Genomic DNA, 23,981 nt, shown 5'->3' with positions numbered 1-23,981 from the left:
TAAAATCCCTTACTAACAAGTTAAATCACAAGAACAATATTCGCGAAAAGACAGTAACAAAGACCCTACAACCTCCAAGGAAACCAACAAAAATGAATCTCTTCCCAAGTAGGTCCCTCACAAAGAACCTCTCCTTAAAGATCCTCCTAAAAAGGATCCTCCAAAGAAAGTCAATCCCAAAAAGAAAGAGACCATTAAAAGGGATAAAGGTAAGGAGGTTGGACTTGATATCGATATCGATGCTGACATAGGAAACATGACGGTACAAGTTCTACTAAAGGAGATTGTAAAGCTTCCCCGACAAGAATGGCAAGTCAAGAAATCCATGGGCTTTGAAGAGGAAGAATTACTCGAAACATTGCAAAGCATCCACCTTCCCAATCTAAACCCAAAACATGAGTCATTCATGCTTACCCTAGCCATAAATGACCTTCTCTTACATAATTGCATGTTAGACTCAAGGGCTTCCGCAAACATCATGCCATTAAAGGTCGTGAAGCAATTGGGTCTAAACATCACTTGAAGGTATAAAAGTGTGTGTGGTTTCAACTCCAAACCCGAGGAAGTAGAGGGCCTCATAAAGGATCTTAAGGTTTCTTTAGCTATGAATCCCGATATATCATTACTCATGGATGTTGTGGGCATAGATATCCCTGATGTTTGGGGGATGTTGCTATGAAGGAAGTGGGGAGCCACTGTTGGAGGTCATCTTCATATGGACGTTTCATATGCCACTAGTCCGCAATCTGATGGAACCCCCTTCATTCTTTATAGAGAACCTGCCTAACCCACTCATGTGATCAAGCCAAGACCGTGTTGAATTTCCATGATCTTGGGTCTAGGATAGAATCTTAAAATCTCTAATGCTACCAAACCAAGAATCTCAACGATACTACTTTGCACAGCAAAATATAAACAGCAGTAAATCACACACGCACAGAATATAGACAACTTTTTACATTTTTCAACCCAACTTCGTTATATTAAACAACATATAATACAACAGTCTAGGGCTCCTGTACCAGGGATAATGGCCCTTATACATCCACTAGTACAAGATACAAACTGGGGGTTGGTATCAGTGCATCGACAACCAATCTACCAACAACAAGATACTCTGACCATCTAGCTGTCACATGCTCTCTCAGCTCCTCTCGATCGTACCCTGTCCCTGCCCAGTCCTTCAGCTCCCAATCTACAGCTCCCGCCTCTATCAATGCTCCAAGTCCATCTGGCCACTAAATCTCCACTGTCAATATGCTCTCTAATTGTGCCTTAGTTCATCAAGGGAAGAACACATTGAGACTCTTGTTGAGTTGTTCACAGCTCCACTTGTGAACAACTCTCGATCTGTCCCCTACTCAGCTACTCAGGGACTTTAGCCCATTATGGTCTTCCTGCGCTGCACTGATGAAAACCAACATAGGGCATGGAGGGCTGCCACCTATCACTGCAAGATGTCCATCTCCCACAATGAACACGAGCTAGGAGAACTACCCATCATCTGTTGTAGAAGTCCTTCTCCACACACAAGTCTCGGCTCCACAAACTGCTCTTGGTTGATCAGACCCTACAGCTCAACAACTGCCTTTCTTGCAACTACCTTTGTCCATCAAGGTGTATAGCTCATCAAGCTCCAACTTGGACACTATCACGTTGTCCTCCACCAGACCATAAGTTCCCAATCACGTCCACACTTGGTCCACTCTCACACTACCCTCCAACAGTCCACGAGTGACCAAGTCCACATTATAGCATTTGCACCTAGTTAGGGCAATCTCACACCTAGAAGACCCTTACACACGGCTTCCCACAGACTTCTCCAACTATGCCCTTTACTCTGCAATAGAGGAGCTATTGCACAAATCTAGGTTCATCAATATGTCCTTACTTAGGACACCATCAACCCATCATACAAGAGTCCATCTGCAACTCCTTATGTTGTTGTCCTCTTGCCTAGGAATGTGTGCTTCCTATTGTAGCATCTGCCTACTAAGAAACTCGTCTTCTAGTTGCCACAATCATCCAACACGTGTAGACACTACATACCTCTCATCTCTTTTGGATTGATGTGCTTGTTGTCACCTTGGCTGCCCGGTACGCTTCTAACAGTCCACGTTAGGCTCCTCCAAACAACTCCTAAGGCCTCCTACAGCTACTCATCAATTGATCCAAGTCTAATCACTACAATGACCCAACACTCCTCCAAAACACTGCTCAAAATTATGTTTGCATATTGTTGTTGGTTGTTGTTCTGGTTAGGGCACTTGTTGCAGCCCTAAACTCCCTTGACAGTCCCCAAACAGTCCACTAAAGGGTTGCAGCACACCCTTAAAGGACTCCTCCTTAGCCACGCTGCAACCTAGGATGGATGTCAAGCCTTGATCACCTCCTACACACCCCAACTGTGGTGCTATGGCCTGTGGCCTACCACCACAGCACACCTGTAGCAACTAGTCCCCAAAACAGTGCCTAATCAACTTCAAACTAGCAGAGTTTTAGCCCTCAAGGGTGTTGAATTTTCTAAGTCTATCCGTTAGAAAATTAATCTATATTCTATTGGTTTATTTCTTCTACTTGTAAATTTTGAACAAGTTATTTAAAACATTTAAATACCGAAATAAACACAATACAGTCACAACATCTACAGATCATCAGCTGAAAGAAAACAAACACACAAGTGACACCATTATTTTTGGACAAATGTCCCCGTAAAACCCCAATGCGGTAAAATCGGTGCAGCGATTCTCAGGGCATATTATTATGCAGTATTTCCTTAAGTACAACTGGGTGCCTCACTGGCTCACCCGACAAAGAAAAAATACACGGCAACAATACCTCTTTATTCGGAAACAGGTGTTCAGAAAACCTGTCCCACGAAACCCTCTCCGGCGACTCTGAAGGTCAGCGCTGGCCCTTCTGGCCTCTGCGTCAACCCGAGGACCCTCTTGCGTCAGCCCTCTGAGGCACTACGCAACCTCTAGGACCCTATGCGTCACTCCCTCTGCCCTCTGTGTGGATGATGCAGTCCCTCTGGGCTCTGCGTTGTCTCTGCTGGACTCTGCATGGCTTGCTCTGCCTGCTGCTCTCGCTCTCTACTTCTGCGTTGGTCTCCTGGCACTAACTCTGCCTCTCTGCCCAGTACTCACTGCCCGTCTCTGCTTATCACTGATTCACTTTTGCTTAGCAACCCCGCTCTAGCAAAATGAATCACTGATCACTCTGGTGTATCTTCCAACTGACCCTCAAGCTTCCTCTTATACTTTTCTCGTTGGTCCTTCAACGGCTGAGATTAAATCTCTAATCAACAACTAAGCTTAGATTTGGCTTGATCCATGACTTTTGGAACCTTCTAACCTAGTTTTATATTAATACCCATTAATATTTTATTTTTCCTAAGTTTAGACTTAGGAACTCCATTTAAAATATTAATTATTTTAATATCTCCCAAACCGGTCAGAATCTACCCAAACCATTTCTGGGTCTTGGAGATCTCATGTGCTTTAGCCTCTCCACCAATTTTCATTGCTAGAACACATCTGATGCTACCCAGAATCAACACTCCCTCTTAGCGAGAATTGTGCTCTAGTAATACTCCTCACCGAGAATCACAATGATTATCTGGCACCGGTACCTATGTTGATGCTAAGCCTCCCTGCCCAACATCCTCTGCACTGTTGCATCTTGTACTGCTGCCCATGGCCCTACCACTACCACTGTTGCATCCGTGTTGTTGTTGGTCCATCCTCGCGACACTGCATCCCCCTCTCATCATGTTGCATCGTGCTACTGCATACTACTACTACACTGCAACTTAGTTACTGAGAAGTAAGTAATTGATCCACCCAACTTCTGACATCCTTGTCAAGCTAGAAACACTCCCGATGTTGAAGCTCCCTCTGTCGCTAACAAGTGCTCCCTCTACTGACCTCTGCGTTGCTGCAACAACTCCCTGCATCTCACACCGTTGCACACCTCTCTGTGCCATCCTGCACCATTGCAACACTCTCCGTGCCTCTCGCACTGTTGCAGCCTGCTAGCCTCGCGCTGCCCGGGGACTCCTGCACTGTAGCACTCTCTGTCGCTTCATCTGCATCCATCTCTACCGACATCCGCCAGTCCTACTACTCCTCTTCGAGGCTCCCGTAGCAAAGGTATAATCCAAGAGGTTGGGTACCTCGAGGATCCTGCCCCTCATCGCCTATAGTCCTCCTGACTATAGCTCGATGTCTCCCCACCTCTTGTCTAGAGGTACATGAGCACTCATAGCACAATCGTCATCCTCCTCGACTTCTTTCTCCGCATTCGTTGGCACTGCCTTAGAGTCAGAATCCTCTCCTTTGTTCTTCTTCCTCGGACATTGGTTCGCATAGTTACCCAGTTCCCCACAGTGGAAGCACTTGACCTTGGAGAGGTCCTTCTTCTTCCTCTTCTCCACCTTTCACGCAGATGCCAAAGCTGCATCCTCTTCCTCTTCCTTCTAGATTCGGACTCCTTTGTTGCTACTTCCCATCTAGCTCAGTCGTCTGATCTCCTCTTGGCAAAGAGTCGCCCACAATTCTTCCCAATCTGGAAGACTCGCCCTGCCCAATATGCTCTGGACAAATGCCTCCCACTCCTCGGAGACTGTGCTAAGTGCAGTCCTCACCATCAACCCTTGATCCGGCATGGCTCCGATGGAAGTCAATTGGTCCTAGATCTCTTTCAACCGACCGAGGAAGTGATCTATCTGCTCCCCCTTCTGCATCTGGTATGACCTTAGCTGATTCTCAAGTAACATCTTCCTCTGCATAGAAGTATGTTGGTACAATGTCTTCAAGGTGTCCCACATCTCCTTTGTCGTCTCCTTCTAGGTAATATGTTGGACCATATGATCCTTGATCTCATCAAGGATGATGCATTTTGCCTTGGCCATTGCCTCCTCGTACCTTTCATTAGCTACCGGGTCAACTGGGATAGCCATTACTCTCAAGGCGAAGCCCTTGATACGATGTCTGTCTAGAATGGACAGGATCCTAACCTTCCAGACCAACCACAAAGTTGGATGCTCTGTCCAGCCTATCCTGATCCCTCAGCCCATTCAAGCCATCTCTCTGCTCTTCTCTGTCGACTCCTCTGAGTCTCTCTACTTCCCGCCTGGAAGTGCTCGGTTCGACTCCTGCTGAGTCTCTATACTTCCTGTCTTGAAGTTCTCGGTTCAACTCCTGCTGAGTCTCTCTACTTCTCGTCTTGAAGTTCTTGGTTCGACTCCTCCGAGTCTCTCTACTTCCCGTCTGCAAGTTCTCTTTTGGACTCCTTCTGAATCCTGATTTCCCTCCTGGAAATCCTTCTACCAACCGTCAAGTTGCCCCTCTCCGATCATCTGTGCAACTGCAACACTGATCCAAATTCCTTGGCCAGAAATCTGCCTCGACAACAACTCCCTCTGATCTGAATTGGATCCTAAAACACTCTCTAAGTTTTCATTAACTCTGTAAAATTCATGCCAAAGTTCAAAGTCTTACAAAGAACGAGCTTATCAGAAATATCCTCCAAACGGTTGTAATTTGCGGTCAGCGCGGAGCAACGAGGACCCTCAGTCAAGCGCGCAGACCGTCGGCCTATGGTAACACACGTTGTCGTGAATTAGCAAAACGGGAGGCCTTTTCAAGAAACGGGCGCTAATCGCAAATCGTCGGGCAAACCCCTTAAAGAAGGAAAATCCCCGAGCAACCAGACCCAAAAAATTATAAAATGTAACACATACCACGTCAATTCCGTCAGAGGCGGGGTCCCACATAAACAGGCAAAATATCGGAAGGATTTCAAGCAGTAAGCAGTTTCAAGCGAGTCTCGCCCGATGCCATAATGGGTGCCACGCGTCCGGCGGAAGTGAGAGAAAACCGCTCACATCGGACAGGTAAACGTCATGCTACTTATCCGCCCGATATGGACGATAACCATAGGATCTGAAGGCTCCAGATCGACGGTGGAGACGCAATCCGATGGATGACCAAATTCGACAGGGTAAACAGGCAAAGTTGTATAAGATTTGAAGTACAACGTGGACGATGCGTTGGCAGAAGATCGTGTTCGCGGGCATTCTTAGAGTTAACAGTAAAAACAATCGTTCGAAAACATCCAAGAGAACTGACACTCAGTTCGTTATGAAACAGGTGGCCACCTCCCTGTGAGGCATTATACAGTGATGATGACGCAGAACAGAGGAATTCAAACGGACAGAGGCAGGGGAACCAGAAAGTCGGGAAGCGGAAACGAACAGTCAGAAAGCAGATTGGCTTTAAAGCCACAAGCTGACAGAGAAAGGAGGACGCAGTCAGCAAGTAAGCTAGAAGCGGAAAGCTGAGAGCAGAGAACGGAGAGAAGAAATCGAGTTGACCTACAGAAGCAAAAGGCAGCATTGAGACAGAGACAAAGAGAGCAGAGAGTCTGTGTACTCCATGTAGGAATTTACAGGGTAAGTTCCTCAAAAAGAACACCAAAAGGACACCGCTCACAACCAGATCTCAAATCAATACACCAGTATTTTTGACGTGGTTAAAACCCTCAAAGAGGGAAACAGTCCACGGCCTGCGCCAACGTGGCTACTACAGGCAATTTATTAATCAAAGAATGAAAATTTACATAAGCTTCTCTCATGCACGGATTTCCCGAACAATGACCCTCCATGCGCTTTAAATAGAACTCATGGACCAATCGGGTGTCAAGCCACGGATCAAGTGTCGGTAATACCGAGGAGAGAGTGAACCGTCGGATCACTACATATCGTGACCGTCGGATTGTAAGTTACAAAATGTACAACAGTAAAGAAACACACTTTACCTAACTCTATACTAGACCAAGTTGAACTTAACTATTTCCTATGTGTCGGAATATCCTAACACTCCAAAGAAGGCTTGAGAGGTTCAAGCGAACTCCTTTGTAAATACCTGTCATGTATTGAGTCTCAGATTGGACTCATACCATTGTGACCCATTGGAGGTCGAGAATTAGTAAAGAGAGTCTGTGTACCCCAGAGACTTGGAGAATCCAAGTACAGTCTTGTGCTCACTGTTGTAAAAACTCTGCTTTTGAAAACATAATAGAGAGGCCACCACTGAAAGTTGGACCGGAAAACGTAGCCCAGGAGTATTGGGTGAACTCCTTATTAAACTTGTTGTGTTTACATGTTTGCCCGTTATGTTTTCTCTAACTGCTTCAGTGCCTGTGTATTTTGCAATCTTATCGATCTGTTGCATAAAATAACATAGGCACATCCATGCACGAGTCTATAATACTTTACTGTTTGTCTTCGATCAATTTCGGATCAAGTGGTATTAGAGCTCTAGGTTGTTAAGGTTAGACAAGCTTGTGCTAGATTTTGTTGTTGAATGCTAACTAGGACAAAGCTCAAATTAGGAGAAGGAGAATTGGTTGAAACTAACCCAGAAATTGGAAAAGTTTACCCTAAGAGGAAAATGGCAGAAGAAAGTCCCTTGGAATCAGACTCCCAGCTCATGGATAGTTTCATGACCATGAGAGCCATGGTGGAGGAAATGTATAGAGAATTTAAGAAATGTAGAAAAGAAGATTCAGCAAACTCCAAACAAGAAGAATCTCTCCTCCATGACCATTCTAAAGGAAAAGGGAAAAAAGAAAAGTTCCCCACACCTCCTAATAGCCCGAAAAATAAAAAGAAAACATCTTTGATTAAATTAGATGTTAAATTTGATTTGTCGATATATGATGGACAGTTGAATGCAAAAGCTGGATAATTAGATTAGACAGATTGATGTGTATTGCAGGGTGCAGAGCATTAACTCAGACAAAAGTAAGATTCAGCTGGCCGGCATACGCCTTGGAGGCACCGCCTTGGTATGGTGGGAAAGCAGGACACAAGCTGACATGAAGAAGCATGGTAAAATTCTTTCTGTCTAGAGTGAATTTGTTTCTGCAATTAAAAAGCAATTCTATCCACTAGCTTATATGCAGCAAGCCATGATGAGCTGGCAAACTCTTCGCCAATTAAAAGGGCAAAGTGTACAAGGTTACACTCAAGAATTTAGAAAGAGAGCTTTGATTCTAGGAATTTCTTTAGACTCACCTGAAACTCTGCTGAAGTATATAGGTGGTCTACACAGCTATTTAAAGCACACCATTCTCATGTTTAATCCCACTAGCATAGATGAGGTATCTGTTCAGGCTACACATCTAGAGGCTAGAGGCAAGAATGTGAACCCAGAAGTTGGGGGATCATCAAAACCCACTGCAAGAAAAAGCAATGAAAAGAGAAAACAGAAATGGAAAGAGAGGAAGACAAATGCTGTACAAAAAACAAAGTCTTCATGCACTCATTGCAAGAAGGATGGACATGATGATGAGCACTGTTGGATTCTGCATCCGGAGCTGAGACCCAAGAAGTTCGATGGCAAAAAAAAGAAGATTGTTGCAGCTATTCAAAAGGATTTGGGGTCAGACTCAGGAGATGAAACAACAATCGCAGCCATAGGTATAAAAGGTAAAAATTCTGAAGCATCTACTAGTAATTCTGCACAATCTACTAATAATGAAGAAAATGAGAGGAAAAGACATGAGCTTTTTCATATTCGAGTTATTTCCAAGCATCAAAATATTGATACTTTGTTTGATAGTGGCTCACAAGTAAATTTAATTTCTGAAGCAATTGTAAAGAAGCTGGGATTACTAACCACACCTCACAAGAAGCCATATCCATTAGGTTGCTTATGTGATAAAGCAAAGCTACAAGTGACTAGACAATGTAAACTTAAGTTTTCTTTTGGGTCAGCCTTTGTAGATGAGGTTGAGTTAAATATAGTTTCTTTGGATATATGTGGACTTGTTTTAGGAAGTCCTTACTTGTATAATAGGAAAGCTATTTTCTATAGCGCTGAAAACAAGTATCAACTCGTTAAAGATGGAATCGAATAAATTGTAAGAGCTTATAAACTCAAGAATAATTATACTCTCATAAACTCAGGGCAGATGAAAAGAATTGTAAATTCATGCAAACAATTTTTATTGATGGTTGTAAAGGAAAAGGAACCTGATAAAACTAGTGTATTTGAGAGTTGTAATGCTAAACAGCAAGCTGATTTAGAAAAAGTTGTTTCAGAATATGATATACTACTTCAAGAACCTAAAAGTCTGCCACCCCAAAAGGAAATAGTACATGATATTAATTTGCAGCAAGATGCTCCATTGCCTAACATCGGAATGTACAGGTTGTCCGCTTTAGAAAATGCAGAAATCAAGAAGCAAGTACATGAGCTATTCGAGAAAGGGTCCATAAGACCTAGCACATCACCATGTGGATCTCCTATTGTCTTGGTGAGAAAAAAAGATGGCTCATGGAGAATGTGCATTGATTACCGAGCATTGAATAAAATAACGATCAAAAATCGTTATCCCCTTCCTCGCAGAGATGATCTATTAGATTAGTTAAGAGAAGTTGTTTACTTTTCCAAGTTGGACTTGCATAGTGGCTACCATCAGGTCAAAGATGTAGAGCAAGATGCATAGAAGACTGCTTTCAAAACAAAGCAGGGATTGTATGAGTGGTTAGTTATGCCTTTTGGCTTAACTAATGCTCTTGCTACTTTCATGAGAGTAATGAATGATGTACTCAGACCTCTTATTGATGATTTTGTCATTGTATATTTAAATGGCATTCTTATATTTAGTAAAACATGGGAAGAACATTTGAAGCATGTCAAGTAGAATCTAGATGTTTTGAAAAGAGAAAATCTCTATGTTAAGCTCTCAAAATGTGAATTTGGCAAAACATTTTTGAATTATTTGGGTCATATTGTAGGGGGTAGTGAATTGAAGATAGATCCCTCTAAGGTTGCAGTCATTGTAAACTGGCCTAAACCCAAATCTGCTACAGAAGTTAGAAGCTTCTTAGAAGCAGCACAGTATTGGAGAAAGTTTATTGCTAATTTTTCCTTGATTGCAGCTCCCTTACATGCTTTAACCGGATTGAACAAGGTGTTTCAGTGGGGACGCAAACAGCAAAAAGCCTTTGACACCTTAAAAGAAAAGATTAATACAGCACCAGTACTAGCACTGCCCGATCTTCAAAGACCAATTGAGATTGAAACAAATGCCAGTGACTATGCCATGGGAGCAGTGCTGATGCAACACGGTAAACCCATATGTTATCATTCTGAGACATTTGATTCTGCAGTAGTTAATTATCCCACATATGATAAGGAATTGTATGCATTAGTACAGAGTGTGAAATAGTGGAAACATTATTTAATGGGCAAAGAGACAGTTATACATATTGATCATCAACCACTTCAATATTTACACTCCCAAACTAAGTTGCAGCTATCAAGACACTATAGGTGGATGGGTTTTCTACAACAGTTTCATCTAGTCATCAGATATAAAAAGGGCATACACAATAAAGTTGCAGATATGTTGTCCAGACCAATCATAAATGCATCTACTATCCTTAAGCATAATTCAGTATTGCATGAAAGCTACATTGAACAGTATGCTCAAGATATAGATTTTAAAGATGTATATGCAACTTTAAGTCGCGGGAAACAAGTAGAAGAATTGGATTATCATGTTAAGGACCAACAATTGTATCATTTTGGAAAGTTATGCATTCCACAAACTGAAAGAGTAAAGACAATTCGAGAAGCACATACTTCTCTAATATCATATCACTTTGGTGTAAGTAAAACAGTTGCACAACTGCAAAGATTTTTTTATTGGCCAAAAATGAATGAGACAGTTTCTAGATATGTAAGAGGGTGTACTATGTGTGCTAAAAGCAAGCCCAACAATAGAAAACTAGGCTTGTACACTCCACTACCAGTTCCTTCTCATCCTTGGGAAAGTGTTTCCATGGACTTTGTTGGGAAACTGCCTAAATCTAGAAAAGGTCATGACTATTTATATGTTATTGTGGATAGGTTCAGCAAAATGTGTATTTTAATACCTTGTAACAAACAGATTATAGCTGAACAAACAGCAAAGTTGTTCTTTCGGCTTTTATGGGTTCATTTTGGATTACCCACTTCCATTGTATCTGATCGAAATTATCGATTTGTTGGGAAGTTTTGGTCGAGTCTGTGGGAACTGATGGACATCAAACTGAAGAAGAGCACAGCGTTTCATCCACAAACAAATGGCCAAACAGAAGTGGTCAACAGGACAGTGATCCAATTGCTCAGAGGATATTGCAACAAGCATCCCAAGCTTTGGGATAAACATTTATGTTATGTGCAGCATGCTTACAACCGTGCTAAACATTCTTCTACACAAAGATCTCCTTTCAAGACCTGTTTTGGTTTCACACCAAGGTCTCCCTTGGATTTTGTCTTTGGTAAAGACATAGCGGTTGATGGACACAGTGATGTGGACAAGGCAACCAAGTTCATTGAACAAATCCAAGAGATTCACCAGGCAGTACAGGAACAGCTGGAAAAGAGCCAAGCCAAGTACAAGGCAAGGCATGATAAGCATCGGATTGAACATAATTTCCAAGTTGGTGATCAAGCCTAGATGTATATTAGCAAAGACAGAATGCAAGGTGAAGGTAAGAAGTTGAAGCCAATAAGGTATGGACCTTTCAAGATACTTGAGAAAATTGGTGAGAATGTTTTTCGCCTTGATTTGCCAGCTTACATGCACATCTACTCAGTTATTAATGCAGACAGCTTGAGACTATTTGAACCTTCATTGATTGAAGATCCCGAAAAGCAGAGTCAATTGCTTTCTATTGATGATCATCTTAATGAATTGCAAGAAGATACAGTTTTGGACAGGAAGGTGAGAACTACATGCAGAGGGAATGTTGAGTACCTCAGGATTGAACTCAAAGGTTCAAAACCAAGCAATGCGAAATGGATAGAAATTGGGCAAGCGAGGAATTTGTACCCTCACTTGATTGATGCTTAAAAACCAATTTTTGGTGGTCCAAAATCTTTTTCAGTGGGAAGGTCGTGATCCGAATTGGATCCTAAAACATTCTCTAAGTTTTCATGAACTCTGTAAAATTCATGCCAAAGTTTCAAAGTCTTACAAAGAACGATCTTATCAAAAATATCCTCGAAACAATTGCAATTTGCAGTCAGCGCGAAGCAACAAGGACCCTCGGTCAAGCATGCTGACCGTCGGCCCATGGTAACGCGCACTGTCGCGAATTAGAAAAATCGGAGGCCTTTTTGAGAAACGGGCACTAATTGCATATCACCAGGCAAACCCCTCAAAGAAGGAAAAGCCCGGAGCAACCGGACCCGAAAAATTATAAAATGTAACAAATACCGCGCCGATTCCATCAGAGGCGGGGTCCCACATAAACCAGCAAAATATCGGAAGGACTTCGAGCAGTAAGCAATTTCAACCGAGTCCCGCCCGATGCCATACAATGGGTGCCACGCGTCTGGCGAAAGAGAGAGAAAACTGCTCACATCGGACGGGTAAACGTCATGCTACTTATCCGCCCGATATGGACGATAACCGTAGGATTTGGAGGCTCCAGATCGACGGCGGAGACGCAATCCGATGGATGACCGGATTCGATAGGGTAAACAAGCAGAGTTGTATAAGATTTGAAGTCCGACGTGGACAATGCGTTGGCAGAAGATCGTGTTCGCGGGCATTCTTAGAGTTAACGGTAAAAACAGTCGTTCGAAAACGTCCAAGAGAATTGACACTCAGTTTGTTATGAAACAGGTGGCCACCTCCTTGTGAGGCATTATACAGTGATGATGACGCAGAACAGAGGAATTCAAACAGACAGAGGCAGGGGAACCAGAAAGCCGGGAAGCGGAAACGAACAGTCAGAAAGCAGATTGGCTTTAAAGCCACAAGCTGACAGAGAAAGAAGGAGGCAGTTAGCAAGTAAGCTAGAAGCGGAAAGTTGAGAGCAGAGAACAAAGAGAAGAAATCGAGCTGACCTGCAGAAGCAAAAGGCAGCATCGAGACAGAGAGAGCAGAGAGTCTGTGTACTCCAGAGAAGGCTTGAGAGGTTCAAGCAAACTCCTCTATAAATACCTGTCATGTATTGAGTCTCAGATTGGACTCATACCATTGTGACCCATAGGAGGTCGAGAATCAGTAAAGAGAGTCTGCGTACTCCAGAGACTTGGAGAATCCAAGTACAGTCTTGCTGATATCTATCTGTTGAGTGAGACCCAAATTGAGCTCACTGTTGTAAAAACTCTGCTTTTGAAAACATAATAGAGAGGCCATCAGTGAAGACTGGACCGGAAGACGTAGCCCAGGAGTATTGGGTGAACTCCTTATTAAACTTGTTGTGTTTACATGTTTGCCTGTTATGTTTTCTCTAACTGCTTCAGTGCCTGTGTATTTCGCAATCTTATCGATCCGTTGCATAAAATAACATAGGCACATCCATGCACGAGTCTGTAATACCTTATTGTTTGCCTTCGATCAATTTCGGATCACCCTCTACCTTGGTTTTGCCCTGTTAGGTACTGTTATGACCACAGTACCCCACCAGCTTCGCTCCCACAAACTACCCACAGCTTCCTTCGCCCCAACAACTTAAGGATTGAGCCTCTTGGCTCTGCACAATCCCGGCACCGGTAAAACAACTCCCTCAGCCAACTGCGTCAGTCCTCCTAGCCTTTGCGCGAGCCTGCTTCTGCCCTCCTCAGCCTCTGCGCTAGCATCTCTCAGTGCCGGACTGATGACGCAGTCCCTCTGCATCAACCCTTCCTCTGTCGCTTTCTGCAAGGATCAGCGCTGTCACTCTGGACAGTTGAATCTGTTGCAAATGCTCTGCTCAGTTGATGCCTTCAGCTTGCCTGTGATCTGCAACCACCCTCTAATACCATGTTGAATTTTCTAAGTCTATCTGTTAGAAAATTAATCTGTATTCTGCTAATTTATTTTTTCTACTTGTAAATTCTGAACAAGTTATTTAAAACATTTAAATACCGAAATAAACACAATACAGTCACAACATCTACAAATCATCAGCTGAAAGAAAACAAACACACAAGTGACACCGTTATTTTTGAACAAATGTCCTCGAAAAAACCTAATGCGATAAACCGGCACAGCGATTCTGAGGGTATATTATTATGCAGTATTTCCTTGAGTACAATTGGGTGCCTAACCGACTCACCCGACAAAGAAAAAATACACGGCAACAATACCTCTCTGTTCGGAAACAGTTATTCAGAAAACCTGTCCCACAAAACCCTCTCCCGCGACTCTAAAGCTCAGCGCTAGCCCTTCTGGCCTCTACGCCAGCCTCCTGTTGCACTGTGTCAACCCCAGGACCCTCTGAGGCACTGCGCAACCTATGGGACCCTCTGTGTCACTCCCTCTGCCCTTTGTGTGGATGACACGGTCCCTCTGGGCTCTACGTTGTCTCTGCTGGACTCTGCGTGGCCTACTCTGGCTGTTGCTCTCGCTCTCTGCCTTTGCGCTGGTCTCTTGGCACTATCTCTGCCTCTCTGCCCAGTACTCACTGCCCCTCACTGTTGATGACTTATTCACTTTTGCTTAGCAACCCCGCTCTAACAAAATGAATGACTGATCACTCTGGTGTATCTTCCAACTGACCCTCAAGCCTCCTCTTATACTTTTCTCGTTAGTCCTTCAACAGCCGAGATTAAATCTCTAAGCAACGGCTAAGATTAGATTTGGCTTGATCTATGACTTTTGGAATCTTCTAACCCAATTTTATATTAATACCCATTAATATTTTATTTTTCTTAAGTTTAGACTTAGGAACTCCATTAAAAATATTAATTATTTTAATATCTCCAAAACTGGTTAGAATCTACCCAAACCATTTTTGGGTCTTGGAGATCTCATGTGTTTTAGCCTCTCCACCAATTTTCATGGCTAGAGCACATCCGATGCTATCCCAAATCAACAAAGTGCTCGACCTACAAGCAGTCTCCCTCGGCCTCCTCCAGCAATACTCGAACCCTTGTTCCAGCCCTAAAATAGTCCCTACGCCCTTCTTGTAGGTGTCCTCCTCTTGTTGCAGCTAGGGCATAGGCTGCCCCTTCCTCCACCGAGTCCTTCTCTAGAGAAAATGTTGCACGATTGGATGCCTTAATGCCTCTACATCACCTTCTATTTATACAAAAATGAGGGGCTCCTTCCAACATTACTCTAGGGCTATCCAACTTGTCAAGAGGCTTATTTAACGCACAAGTCGACCTTGACACATATGGTGTAAACTAACTCATGACCTTCAAAAATTCACAACTTCTTGACGACAACTCGAAATCGAATGATTCTCATTGTGTTATAATCGTCTCGCCGATAGCTATCATCCTCATCCATCACATGTCGAAAACTCATCACGTGTTTAACCCAAACATCTATGGGTGCAAAACCCCAAACTTGGGTTCTAAACCCACAAGCCTACTTGTGGCACTTCGACCTCCAACCCTCAAACACTAGGGCTTGGAGTACCTCCCAAGCTACACAAAAATCAACAGACCGATCCCTTATTACAAGACACATGAGATTGAGAAGCCTCCTCCTATTCTCCCTTCACAAGAAGTATATATTCTCAAGCGACCAAATCACAAAGCAAGCAAAAAGTGGAAGCCTAAAAAATACAAGGTTGGGGATGTGTTCTTGGTAGATAAAAACCCAATACCCAACAAGATTCAGAGGAAAGTCGACAAATATTACTACTACATTGCCAAACTCAACGACAAACTTTGGTCGCAACTAATGAAGTTAAGTCGTATCACCTCGTTCCTTGACAATTGACATTGTATTATACGCATTCTAGAGTAGGATGCATTACATGTTCATTTCCTCATTACAACCAACATCATGTGATATTTTCCTGATAGATTAGTTGCATTTAGATTAAACTTGCATTTTTATGTTCTTGTTGATTTTATAGCCTAATACTAAGCATGGGTGATCATAAGACACCACAAAAACATGTTGCCCCGTGTGCTTGGTCTTTGATATGTGCAAGTAACAGGTCTACGGTACCAAGAGATTGTTGGTGTTCTCATGACCTCTTGTTCGAGTAGCTTCATGCACCTCTCCGAGAGCTCATGTCCCAGTTGGAGCCAGATGTTACCCACCACCTGTGGGTAGTGTATAAGGGAGAAAAAAATTCTCCTAGATGATCCTGAATCGACATCCAACGGCCCCTTGCAGCCGCCAAATTGCTTGATGTGCCATTATCTCCGCCACCTAAGCCATCCATGTGGTCCCTCGCCCACTAGTGTTTGAAGGTGGGCCTCTCGACCCCAAAGGAATGACTTTTCATTGATATAGTTAAGTATTTTTTCTTACTTGTCATGGGCACTTGGACATGGATTGGTGGGGGGATTCGGCGGAAAGAGTGCGTTAGGTCTATACTCTTGTCTCCACTGCCCAATTTCGTGGTTAACCTTGTATCCTAGTCCTATGAGATCTCATTTACTGGGCATTAGCTTTAGGGTTGGCACTACATGGGAAATCTAAATCTTGGTTGCATGGTCCCGCTTCTCGACACCATATACATCGCTCCCTTCCACTCATTTTGGCCCCATTCATCTCTTTTCCCATTGGGGTCCACAGAGGCTTGGGCTTAGCCTTCCCCCTCCCCCTATCCACACCTTGGGTCGGGCCTGGAATGATGCTCGAAGGTTGATGCAACTAAAAAGAAAAGAAAAAACATAGTTTGGGCACTCTCAACAGGAAATGTACGACAAAATGCAAAAGATGGTCGAGACATACAAATTTAGCACGTGGGCAAAAGCCAAACATGAGCTCTACCCTTTATCCATAGCCATCACCCTGGTTCCTATGGGCCCTAGATGAGCCCCCTCCATCATGAAGGAATCCATGATTATCCCAAACCCTGGTGGGCAATGAACTGCCCCACCTTTAGGGGGTATCCACTGCTATATACCACACAACATACTCTCATCCCCTGGAGCCCCGAGCAGTTATGAACAAAAAACAATCAAAGGCAAAAGGCATATGAAGGGTGGAAAAACAAAGGCCGAGGTAACTCATGTACCACGATTTGCTCCCTCCTACACTCATATACTCGAGTGTGGGCTTCCCTTTATCATAGCTACGCTTATACCATAACATGTGGTCTAGATGATTCCCCTACTCCCCACTACTCTCCATTACTATATCATTTGCCACCTACCATTTGAGGGATGTACCATGGACATGTCACCCCCTTTAGAGGTTGAAACCACCTAATATGGTCCTTGGTTAATCCCCTATTGAGCTTGGAGACACTTGTACATGCCAAAGCCAACTATGGAAGGGCATGCAACTATAAAGTGCCCCATTGGTTCCATGACTTGTAAGTTATTTTACTTGATTATTCTAATGATTTATTGTATTGGAGGGCAAGAGGATGCATTGGATCTTATGCAAGGTTGCAAGTGGGTCTCTATTTAGGGCTTGGTCTCCCTCTACGGAGTCCTAGCCCTCCAGAGGGCCATATTGGCACTTGTAGGGTGAACATTGAGAGCCATGGGCCTCCACCATAGCAAAGATTACCTCATCCCCAGCAAAGCTCATTGATTGCTCGTGTTCCACCTTTTGGATGAGGATGATGCACCTAGTTCACCATGCCCAACCAGCTACACACTTGCACCATACACTTGGAAGATGTTCCAGGGTCCACAGGATGTCTCCTGTTGCAGAGAGAGGGCTTATATCATCATCCTAGCCCCTACAAATGGCCTACAAGCATTTTCGATCCACTTGGAGACCCGTGAGAAAGTTATAGTGCCCCCACACCCACTGTGGAGCATCACAGGTTGTTGCTTGGAAAACAAGGGGCCAAGCCCTTGTCCACTATGTTTGGAGTCCATTTCTACATCATGGCACCACTTGGACTTCATTAATCCTCCTCAAAACCCCAACGACTCTCTTTATTGATCATTCGACCCTCTTGAGAGGCTTATTCTTGTATTATTGAACTATTTGGTGGGTTTGTCACCAAAAGTATTGTTGTTTTTTTTTTAAATCTAGGATAATTGGTAACTGGTGAGAGTTATCCTGAACAGACCCAGGATCAAATCTAACTGGCTGCCACTATAAACCTAGGCTACGTGCAACCGCTTGCAAGCCGCACAATAGCAGGAAACTTATGCCTCAACAAGAGCCGAGATGTCCGCTATGGGGTCGCCTACTCTTCTAGCCAAGACACAACAGGTCATATATATACTCAATGAGATTTGAACCCTCATCTCGTGGGTTTCACCCAGCGAAACTTACCGTTAAACCCCATATCACTGTATTGTCAACAAAAGTATTGTTATTATGCACATTATTTTATTTTAGGGGCATTATTAGTCCAAATTAGGCCATTATGTTTGAGGACATACCTTGAGGTGGTTTACTTTGTGGTGTACTTCCGCCTTTTTGTCCTGCATTTGCCTTCCCTTTGAAGGGCTTCTTCTTTGCAATTAGAGCAAGATCTGAACTCTGGGGTTTCAGAGTCATCCGCCTCTCTTCCTCTTGCATCAAAATCCCTGTCAATTCTTCGAAATTGGGGGCTTTCTCTCTTGCATTCAAGCCTGTGATAAACATCTGATAGTCATCAGTCATACCATTCATGGTGATCGTGACGAGATCAGTGTTTGACATTGTCTCTCCTATGTCACCCAGCTTATCTCTGAGCTCCTTGATTCGAGAGATGAACACAACCACTGATTCATTCTCCTCCATTTTAATGGAGAGAATCTTGCTTTTCAAAAACAGCAGGCGATTTGTGTTTTTGATCTCGTACAGGGCCTTGAGAGTTTTCCAGATGTCGTTTACTAATTTACATTCACGGATGTGAGGGATAATACAGTCTTTCACTGACAATTTTAACAACAATTTTGCTTTGTTCTCCCTCTTTTCCTAGTCCTGGATTGTTTCTATTGTTCCGCCTATAGCTAGGGTCAGCTTCAACTCATCACCGCTTGCAATCGCCCATGCGTTTTGCCCCTCCAACAGGGTCTGCAACTTAAATTTCCAATTAGAGTAATTGGATCCGTCGAGCTTATTGCTCTCGTTCAGATATGCCTCTGCCATCTGGTTATTCATCTTGATAAGTCCACCTAAAAGGAAACTTTGTCCTCCAGCAATTTCTTTAAAAAAATGGATCTATCTCTAGATCCAGAGCAAGGATCTCTCAAAAAATATTTGTGTGCCCTCTATTAAAATATATAAAAAATACAATTCCTTCAAAAAAAACAAAATCCCCCTTTTTGAATGCGCCCCAAAAAATGACCTCTCAAAAAAATATTCTTTGATCAAAAAATCAACGATCACAAAAAACAATACCCTTCAAAAAGAAGACGGTCTCCAAACGATCAACCTTTAAATTTTGGCACAGCACCTCGCACGCAGCGTCATCAAAATTACATGCAACTTCATGAAATTGGCTCAAAAATTACAGTGTCAGCTACACCGTAGTTTGTAGAATCTTCACAACTCGCTATCAACGTGGAGCGTTCACGCACTTTAGCCTTGAGGGTCTCAAGAGACTTCAAATTCCCAAGTGACGCAGGGAGCTGACCCGTTAATTGATTGGAACCCAAATCCAAGTAATTCAGATTCTTCAGATTGCCCAGTCCCATTGCAATGCTTCTCGTTAGTTTATTTTTATCAAGCAGCGAATTTTGTAAATTTTGAAGCGTTCCAAGCTCGCACTAATTCACCACCAAGATTCGCAATGCACAAGACCACTCTGGTCACACGGGTATCATCACAAAAGACGTAGTACCAGGTACAAGTAGGAACATTTGGAGTTCAAGAGAAGTCCCAGATTCGTTGCAGCTACACCATGCCTCCACTGCACCACATTCGCTGCTCTCTACCAACAGACAGCAGATTCGCCAACGACCTCCACGGATCACACAGCACACCAACAGATCCGAGACCAACTAAGTCGCAGCCACCTCTGGCTCCCACTGCTGCAAATCCACTCGATTTCCGACCCACGCCGCACACCGAGCTCGAATCTGATCAAAACTCACGGGTCAAACTCCACGTGAACAAAGCAGCGCGTTTTATGTCTTCAATTCCGCACTGATAGAAATTTCTCAAAGGAACAAGCTGAAAGTGCGTGTTTCTCTCCATAAAGGGCGCTGATCAGCACCTAAAAGCGCATTTTTTGAGCCAAAATGCGCGTTGATCAAGCAAAGAAAATCTTTCTCTGCCACCAAGAACAGACCCACCACTAAGGGCCACACTACAGTGACCAGGCACTCTCAGACTTCAGTCACCAAAGCACTCTCGCTTTACCTCACTCAACCCTAAAGCTCTGATACCATGTTAAAAATGGAAGATAGCAAATTTATTCATCAAACTGAGCAACTCTCAGGTGAGGGCTTCACCCGGAGACTGCCTCTGGCAGAATGCTCTCATTAACAGTCAAGAATATATAGTTTACAAGCAAATAGGGAGGTTAGAACAACCACATAGAAAATAGAAACAAATTCCTAATCTAAGTCTCACACGTAACTAATGAATTGACTCTCTCCTAAAATACATTTCTCCATTAACATTTCTCCATTAACTTTAACAGAGTGTATTCCTGTGTGTTAGATTGGAACACTATGCTAGTCCAAACAGCATGATAGTTTTAGAAGTCGGGGATGAACAGTTAGAAGGTTGGGTTATATTGTGTGTTTGTAAAATTAATATAAATATCTCTTCCCCACAAAAAAGCATTGTGTTGACAGAGCAACATTGTTTATAGATCTAATTAAGCCTGGAAAAAATTACATCAATTTATGGTAAAACACTCTCATGCTCAAAGATGTAAGGATCAACTACCTTTCGATTTTATTTCAATCTTCGTTGCATTTTTTGGCGGTGGCAACCTTCTTCCAACTTTGTGCTTTATTTTCTGCAATAGACAGAGTAAAAAGTTTAATCAATAAAAGACTGTACTTGGCTTCCATCATATGGTTATAATAAACAAACAGACAAAGATCAAGTGAAACGACCTTGAAGTCAGCACCAGTTCTCTTAGCTTTCTGGTTGGAGCGCACCATCTCCTCTTTGCTATTGTACGACTGTCTTAACCCTTTCCTTAAACCTCAATGTGAGTCTGAATCTATAAACCTCGCTAAAACCCTACAAAATTCATAACTTCTCAAATGAAATCCTGAGGAAATCCCACTTAATCTGTCTAATATTATGTCGTTGTAAGGTTGAAAGAAAAACAGTAGGAATGCGTTTATTGCAATTGCTATGCATGGACAGTATACCAGCAGGAATAACGATGTTAAAATAAGACGATTTCTTTCGGGTTAAGGAGTAATTGCTGTAGCTTCGGAGCACAGAAGTAGGAGTCGGTAGTATTGACCTTTCAGTTACGGAAATTCGATCACGGTACAAATTCGACCGTGCTATACGGGATACGACTGTCTTATTTTTCCAATTTTAAAAATAATCTCTCTGCCCTAGCCAGCGATAATGGCTGTTTTCCTCTGCCCTGCATCACCATGTAATATTTGTCGTTGTTTAACTCTCCGTTTCAAGCTGCCGCGTCCCGCACTGACTGCTGGCTAATGTGTATCACATATCCATTCCCACATCCGAGTTCTAAACACAAGCTTGGTTGAACTTCCTCAAGATGAACCCGATCAGCGAGCAGGGCATCTACAAGTGCAAATGAATCATCACAGGGCTCATAAACTTCTGAGTGGCGCCCGACAAGACGAATGCCTGCACTCTTCCTACATAAGGTAGAGGGCGAAACCAAACTTCGGATGTAGAGTATGGGCCTATGGAATGCGTATGGCCTATAGCGACTCAACAGCATCCACCGATGTCTACCCAACAGTCCGAAAAGGTAATTCGCAAGAGTTTACAGGGCACCGCTAAAAGCTCCCTGCCCTCACACTGTTCACTGCTCGCTGCTCTCACTGCTGACCACACTGCTCACTGCTCACACTTCTGCTCACTGTTCACTGCTCGCTGCTCTCACTGCTGCTCACACTGCTCACACTTACCATATATGAATCCAAATCCGGGGAGCGCACTAAACCTGTAGCAAACTTCCCTCGTCGAATCCAAGAAGCGGTCCAGTAGTCATAGTTTAGATTGATTTGAAATTCTGACGGGTTTTTTGAGCGTCACGGGGTAAAAACCCTGGGCAACGTTCCACCATCTGTAGAACTTGATAACGGTGGAACTCAGCTATTCCTTTCCCGACAGCCTTTTCTCCCCTGATGCCGTCCAGGATTCAGCTGGCGAGGTCCTTTGGCCCGACTTTGGCTACTGTGTAACCCGTTTACTGCGTCACCCGTTGCTCCGTTAGAAACAAACTACCAATAAATTTGCTTTATTGAGATCCATTAAAATTTCGATATTAACTTGGGCATGTGCTCCGAAACTGTTACCAAGTTTGAGTTTTGTGTCTACAGGGATTAAGGTAGATCTGTAGAAGAAACTGGCTGCTCGCGGGCGACCAAGAGCTCTTCTCTGCGCAAGGGGTCCGAAAAGAGCCGGCTTGGGTGCTGTTTTGGGTTTTGGCGGCTGCAACGTTCAAAACCTCGAAATGACCGGAAAATATTGACGGAAGGAAAGTGCGCAGCCCCTTAAACTTATGTTTCGAGCATTATTGATATTTGGGTTGAGCTCTATTCACATAATTTTATTACTATGCGGATGCTCCAAATCTGGTAAAAATCGTGTAGCAATGGTGTTTGAATAATGTTAAAAGTGCTTATATTTTACCACAATTTTGTAGTTACAATTCCCTCTTCGAGACACAAAAATGTACATTTCCTTACTTCTGCATGTCCAATTTATGACATAACTTCACATTTCAAACATGTATGTATTGGATTGATATTTTAATGTTAATTAATGACATAATTTCACATTTTAAACATGTACTGGATTGATATTTTAATGTTCATTATTGAATGATAAATTTGTTGACCTCACCCTTTGCAAGTATCAACAATTAATTACATAACTTCACATTTTAAACATGTATTGGATTGATATTTTAATGTTAATTAATGACATAATTTCACATTTTAAACATGTATTGGATTGATATTTTAATGTTCATTATTGAACGATATTTTGGATGATAAATTTGTTGACCTCACCCTTTGCAAGTATCAAGAACTCACTTGATGGAATGATGTCTTAATAACAAAAATATTACTCTTAAACCATGGTGAATGAATGATATAATCATTTGTATCTCATGACCGATTTTCATTTTGGCAATTGAGTGCATGGAATAACAACATCTCTCGCATTGATATGTTTTTATGTTAATGAGATGTTCAATATTTTACTTTCCCAAATTAATCTACTTTATGAATGGTCTAAACGCATAACAAATCTATGATGTTTGCACTCAATCTCCTTAATTTAGGACAATGACTTTATAAGCAATAGCAACTCGTGGATAACTATTTAAGCATCTCCCTATGATATTGCTATAAAGTGCCTTTTGACCTAAATCCAACGTTACTAAAATTTACATAAATTATGGAACCACTTTGAAGAATAGGTTATTGTTGCTTTACATTTATGCTATTAACAATAACAGTTAACATGATCATATATCTCATTATGCACATTCAATTAACTTTAGTATATCATTGTGAAATCCCACTAGCGTGAATGGAGGGTTTCATTCTGTAAGGCAACAAAGGTTTGAAACTTGTGTAGTTGGGAGGAGACACCAAAAATATCCAACCATGTTAAGGATTGGCGTGGCCTAGGCCACGTGACATCCCTGGGTGATTTTGAAGGCTTGGATGCCCCTAGGTTGTGATTTCTTAGACCACAGGCAGTGATCCGAGTTGACTCAATTCTCGGATTTAACGAAGGTCTTTTACTTATGTGATGTTGTTAGAATTGCATTTAAAAGAGCATAAAGGAACATATATGCATGCTATAAAGAAGAGGGAACATGACAAGAATCAGCAACATAAAACAAGAGACGTTGATAACGGAGTTCGTCCAGGAGAGACTGCGTCTCTGGGCCCTTGTGTCAAGATGGTGCAGGTCGCTGCATTAAG

At 42.8% G+C, this 23,981-nt stretch overlaps 1 protein-coding gene across 2 annotated transcripts in view; it reads right to left on the bottom strand.

Moving 5' to 3' along the window:
- The window catches only part of LOC149211007 (uncharacterized), a 467,932-nt gene extending 445,400 nt beyond the window's left edge, over nucleotides 1-22,532 (bottom strand). The window contains exons 1-3 of one of the 2 annotated variants that reach the window (XM_089396856.1): nucleotides 21,198-22,532; nucleotides 20,934-21,063; nucleotides 20,761-20,833 (exon numbers count right to left, since the gene is read on the bottom strand). In XM_089396856.1, the coding sequence (XP_089252982.1) occupies nucleotides 20,761-20,833; nucleotides 20,934-20,981 (121 nt within the window). In that variant the 5' untranslated portion in view covers nucleotides 20,982-21,063; nucleotides 21,198-22,532. The remainder of the gene's footprint in view (nucleotides 1-20,760; nucleotides 20,834-20,933; nucleotides 21,064-21,197) is intronic. The other variant, XM_089396857.1, reaches the window with a different exon arrangement.
- Between the last annotated feature and the right edge of the window lie 1,449 nt (nucleotides 22,533-23,981).

This window comes from Pinus tabuliformis, chromosome 1_2, assembly GCF_031772625.1.
Source record: "Pinus tabuliformis cultivar Carrire ecotype Pingquan chromosome 1_2, CPIR1, whole genome shotgun sequence".
NCBI lineage: Eukaryota > Viridiplantae > Streptophyta > Pinopsida > Pinales > Pinaceae > Pinus > Pinus tabuliformis.
Note: the sequence above shows the minus strand (reverse complement) of the source record. Positions and strands in the feature narration are given on the sequence as shown.